The sequence below is a fragment of the Vigna radiata genome, unplaced genomic scaffold (genome assembly GCF_000741045.1).
Source record: "Vigna radiata var. radiata cultivar VC1973A unplaced genomic scaffold, Vradiata_ver6 scaffold_111, whole genome shotgun sequence".
In the NCBI taxonomy this organism is placed as follows: domain Eukaryota; kingdom Viridiplantae; phylum Streptophyta; class Magnoliopsida; order Fabales; family Fabaceae; genus Vigna; species Vigna radiata.
The window spans coordinates 691,157-695,993 of NW_014543596.1; the positions used below are offsets into that span (position 1 = coordinate 691,157).

General features: G+C 34.8%; 1 protein-coding gene across 1 annotated transcript in view; it reads right to left on the reverse strand.

Annotated features, from left to right (window-relative positions):
* Positions 1–2,126: 2,126 nt before the first annotated feature.
* Positions 2,127–4,837, reverse strand: part of LOC111241142 — a 5,748-nt gene continuing 3,037 nt past the window's right edge. The window contains exon 2 of the mRNA XM_022777977.1: positions 2,127–2,990. Coding sequence (XP_022633698.1) covers positions 2,944–2,990 — 47 coding nt within the window. The 3' untranslated portion in view covers positions 2,127–2,943. The remainder of the gene's footprint in view (positions 2,991–4,837) is intronic.

Genomic DNA, 4,837 nt, shown 5'->3' on the forward strand with positions numbered 1-4,837 from the left:
GCATGCAAGGAGTTGTTATGGGTGAAGAAATTCTTGCAGGAGCTTGGTTTTGTGCAAGATAAATACTTGTTGTATTGTGACAGTCAAAGTCCTATTCATCTTGGTAAGTGATGGGTGTCGCGGCCCATACAAATTTGATTGCATATTAGAAATGCAGTATAGACTAGGAAGTGACTCCTAGGTCGTCTCTCAAGGACCAAATGAGATTCGAGTCTTAGGTCTAACACATAGCGAAGGGGGGGGGGGTTGAAAGTGTTGTTGCAAGGAAAATAAAATTAAAGTAAAACTAGAAATTAAATACAACCAAACATAATTGAAAACATTAAAATAACGGAACAAAGCATGAAGACCGAACCGTCCTACAGATGACCGAACGGTTCTACATTGAGACTAAACGGTCTCTAAACACAAGATTAGTAAACTAATTAAAATGTAATGCAGCAGATAATAAAGAAACATTTGGCATGTTATCCTAACGCAACACTTAAGATAAAGAAATAAAATGCTATTTATCTCGGAATCAACACTTGAAAAGAAAACCCTAACAGTAAAACAAGATAAATGAGTTAGGTGCTTCCATTAATGCACTAAAATTATCAGTGTAAGCTTAAAGTTAAATCAAGTAAGACACCATAAAACAAAAATAAAACAAACAGCAAATTAAAAATAACACATGACATTGAAAATAAAATTAAGGACTAAACTACTTCATTCTAGAATAAAAAGTAAGAAACTTCTCAAAAAAATTCAGCTGTGTGCTTCCCTAAAATTTCAAATTGGAAAAGAAAAGAAAAAAAAACAAAACAAAAATAAACAAAATAAAACTTTCAGCCATGACCCTTCTGCCGTGACACTCATGTGCCGTGATGAAAATATCATTTCCAAGAATTTCACTCACCGTCTTCATTTTCTTTAAGAAAAAAATTGCATCATCACTTTTTGGAATAGTAAAAAGAAGGCAAAGATTTTATTCAAATGTAATACTTCTCCATGAGAAAGAAAATGAAACATGCTTCTCCAAAATAAAAATGAATGCAACTGTGTGCACCTAAAGCAAAAAGAAATCAGCGCATGGTTTTCCAATTAATCACCGAATTCTTCCTTTCTCCAAAGCCAATTAAAATTATCGTTGCACCACCCAATAAATGAAGGACCGTTTGCTTTCTAAAAGAAAAGAAAAAGAATTGAAATCACCGTTAAATGTTGCAATGCAGGTGGCGGCTTCACCGTTCCAACCATTCAATGAAAATGGAAACCATACATTCACACATAATGAAGAATCGTTCACTTTTCTAAAAGAAGGCAAGTACTTAAAAATAAATTTTTCTACCCTGAACGGAGACTTCAATAAAAAAAAAAGTGCATAAAAAAAAAACTAAAATGAAAAGGCAAGATTGAATTTAGCTAGTATCAATTTCACGTGAGCTTTCATACATCCCACTCAAAACAACGTTCCCAGTAAAGCTAGAATGGTGTGTCGGCTGGACACCATTTTGCTTCCTCCAAACAGCGTTCCTCACGAAAGCTCAAAAAGAAAAAAAATATGGGTGTGACGACTCTATACCCTAGGTGATGGGTTGTCGCGGCCCACACAAATTTGATTGCAATTTAGAAATGCAGTATAGCTAGGAATGTGACTCCTAGGTCGTCTCTCAAGGACCAAATGTGGTTCGAGAATTAGGTCAGACACGAAGTGGGGGGATTTGATGAAAGATCACGAAATTAAAAATGGAGATTAAACACAATTGAATATAATTTAAAAAAAAAATTAAGATGCATGAAAACATTAAACCGAACACTAAAGAAAAATAGCCGAACAACATCATCAAAATTACCCAAATAAAGAAAATGCATGTGCAGAATCCTAAGTCTAAGCTACATTGCCTAAATAAAATAAAATTGCTAAATCAAAATGAAAATGACACCTTGCAAAATTCATTATAATGCAATAACTAAATTTCATCATGGAAATGTCACTAAAACCAACAGGTGAATTATAAAGAAATGACACCAAAATTAAATGCAACATAAGCTTAAAAGATCAAGGCACATTGCAACGGGAATTTAAATTGCATAAGACATTAACCATTTAAATTGAAATTGCTAATTCAAAGTGTAGTTTGGAATAAAGAACAATGCTTAAACTAAAAAAAAAAAAAAAAACCTTAGGTTGTGCGACTTCTGGAACAACCCGACTGCTGCACCAATTCATGCTTCAAAATTAAATTAAACTCTCTTCCAAAATCGTGGCATGTTCAACTAATTAATGCACCGTGCTTCTTCATTCAAATAAAAAAAATGAAAAGTGTGTTTCAATTGCAAAAAAAATGAAAAGGTTGAATGACCTCTACACCTCAAAACTGTGACACCAAAAAAAAAAAAGTGAACACCTACCACCAAATGTCCCATCATCTCTCCATTTATTTTTTTTCATTCAATAAAACCAAAAATAAAATAAAACATCACTTCCTCCAGCCTCTGCCAACAACGCTTCTCTTCATTCTTCAAAGCCAAAAAAAACAATTCAATAACAATTCTCTCTTCCCAAGAAAACCGTGGCAGCTTAGAAAGATGGGGCAGTTAGCATTCAATCAGTGAGCTCTCGTTTCTTCATCCATCATCCCATAATTCATATATAAGCTCCATGGAAAAAGCAAAGCAACGTTCCAGTCGAGACCTCCCAAAAATATTTCTGCCGAGAGAGTGTGAGTGAATTCCTCCATGTGACGGCTGCTGAATGTTTTCTAGGATCATGTGTCCTCCAAAAAATGGGGTGGGGTCCACCCTAAAACCCTAGGATAGGACATGTGTCTCACAAAGTTTTGGGCTTTTACAAATTTGCTACTAAAAAGGGCCCAATACACAAAAGTTTGTCCAAAAAGTTTAAATAATTAAATTACAATGTAACTAAAATTTAAAATGTCTAAATGGAGAGTCTTGAATTTATTTGGTGTCCTTCAAATGTCCTAAATTGTGTTTCCAAAATTTTCCTGAAAATAATAATGCAAATAATTAACTCAAAAAATTCAAATTAATTAAAATTAGAATTTCCGGTCAAATTAAGCATAATTAGGAAAAACAAGAAAATACTGGACAATTAAGCACAATTCTCTGATTAATTCTAGCACAATAAACTAAGTGAAATCAATAAAATATCGACTCATCAAAATAGACCACACTTAGTCTTTTGCACTCCTGGGCAAAATCAAGACGCAAATCAGGGAGTAGTTCAACGAACATCAGGGAATTGACACAGACTCAACACACAGAAAACAAAGACTAACAAGGAAAGAAACATACAAAATTACAATCCTCAAGAAATCTAGACAAAGAAAAGAAATAGATAATATCCAACACAGAATCAGAGAAAGCGGAAACTCAGAAAAATCATCCAAGCAATTCCAAGCATAGCAAAATGATCAATCTGCTCAAGAGGTGAATCAAAAGCAACAGAACCTCACAGATGCACACTATCAGTGTTTCCCTCAAGTGTCTAAGGTAAACAATGTCAACTCAATGCACTCAAGAAAGCAAACACAAACAGACTTGGCAAGCCTCTAATATCAACACTCAAAACATATATGCATGTTCAAATCAAAAGGTCTTTTATGGGTGAAATGGGGCCAAGGACAAGGGAGGATATAATATGGATGAGAAGCTACAATCCAAAAGGAATAGAGGAGCAATGGGGAACAAGTGTAAACACATTCAAATCACACCCAAAACCTCTAATTCAATCCTCTTCTTGACTCCTTTATTCACAATTTTTTTTTTCTCATTTTTCTGTATTTTTATTTTTTTTTTCTCTCTTTTTTTTTCATCTTGTCTCTTTTCTCTTCTCTTTTTTTCAGAACAAAACTCTAAGAGACAAGATACACAACATATTTACAAAACAAAACAAGAAGAGGAGCCTATTAGCCAAATCACCAGAATCTCCCAAGAGACCACACTTATTCCCAAAACACTTCCAAAGCTCCAAAATTCCCTACGGTTAAGGTAATCATGGTTTTTTTTTTTTCACTTAAGGCTAGTGTATCAGCTTCAAAACAAAGAAATGGGGAAAGTATAGGCTCAAAAGGGGTTATCAAGGGATTAAAACAAGGTAGGCTCATCTGGCTAGAGGGGTGATGAGTGGTTATTTCTTGAACTATATTTAGTTTATTGCACTTAAATAAACCAGGGAATTGTGTTTAATTGTCTGTTATTTCCCCGTTTTCCGAATTCTGCTTAATTTGGTCGGAAGTTCGTAATTGTGCTAATTTGGGTTTTCTGAGTTGATTAAGTGTATTTTGGTTGCAGGGAAATTTTGGGAAACATCATTTGGAGCATTAGGGATGGTGGCATGATCATTCAAGACTCAACATTTAGCCATTTCCATTTTTATAAAGTTGTAATTTCATTTTTTTAGAGACCTTAATTAAATTAAGTGCATTTGGGCCCTTTTGTGGCAAAAATTTTGTAGAAGCCCAATGTGTGGGACACTTGGCACCAAAATCCTAGGTTTTTAGGAGGTGGACCCCACCTATTTTGAGAAGGGGACGGTATTTCCTGGGGCAATTGCCGAGACCACTCACAACTCACTCATTCTACACTTTTGCTTTGGCTTTGCATGTATGACTCTCTCTTGGGAGCCTTTGGTGTGCCATTTTCGTTTTTGAGCTTTAATGGACCAAGATCACGTTTTTCTTCTTCTATTGTTTGCAACAAAGTTTGTTCTTGCTTGATGGAATGAAGCTCTACCATTTCTCTCTTTAGATTTTCGTTTTGAAGGTTGAATGCTTGAGTTTGAAGCTTCTTCTTTGCTTTTTCATGGTGGTTTCTTTGGTGGAAGGGAGAC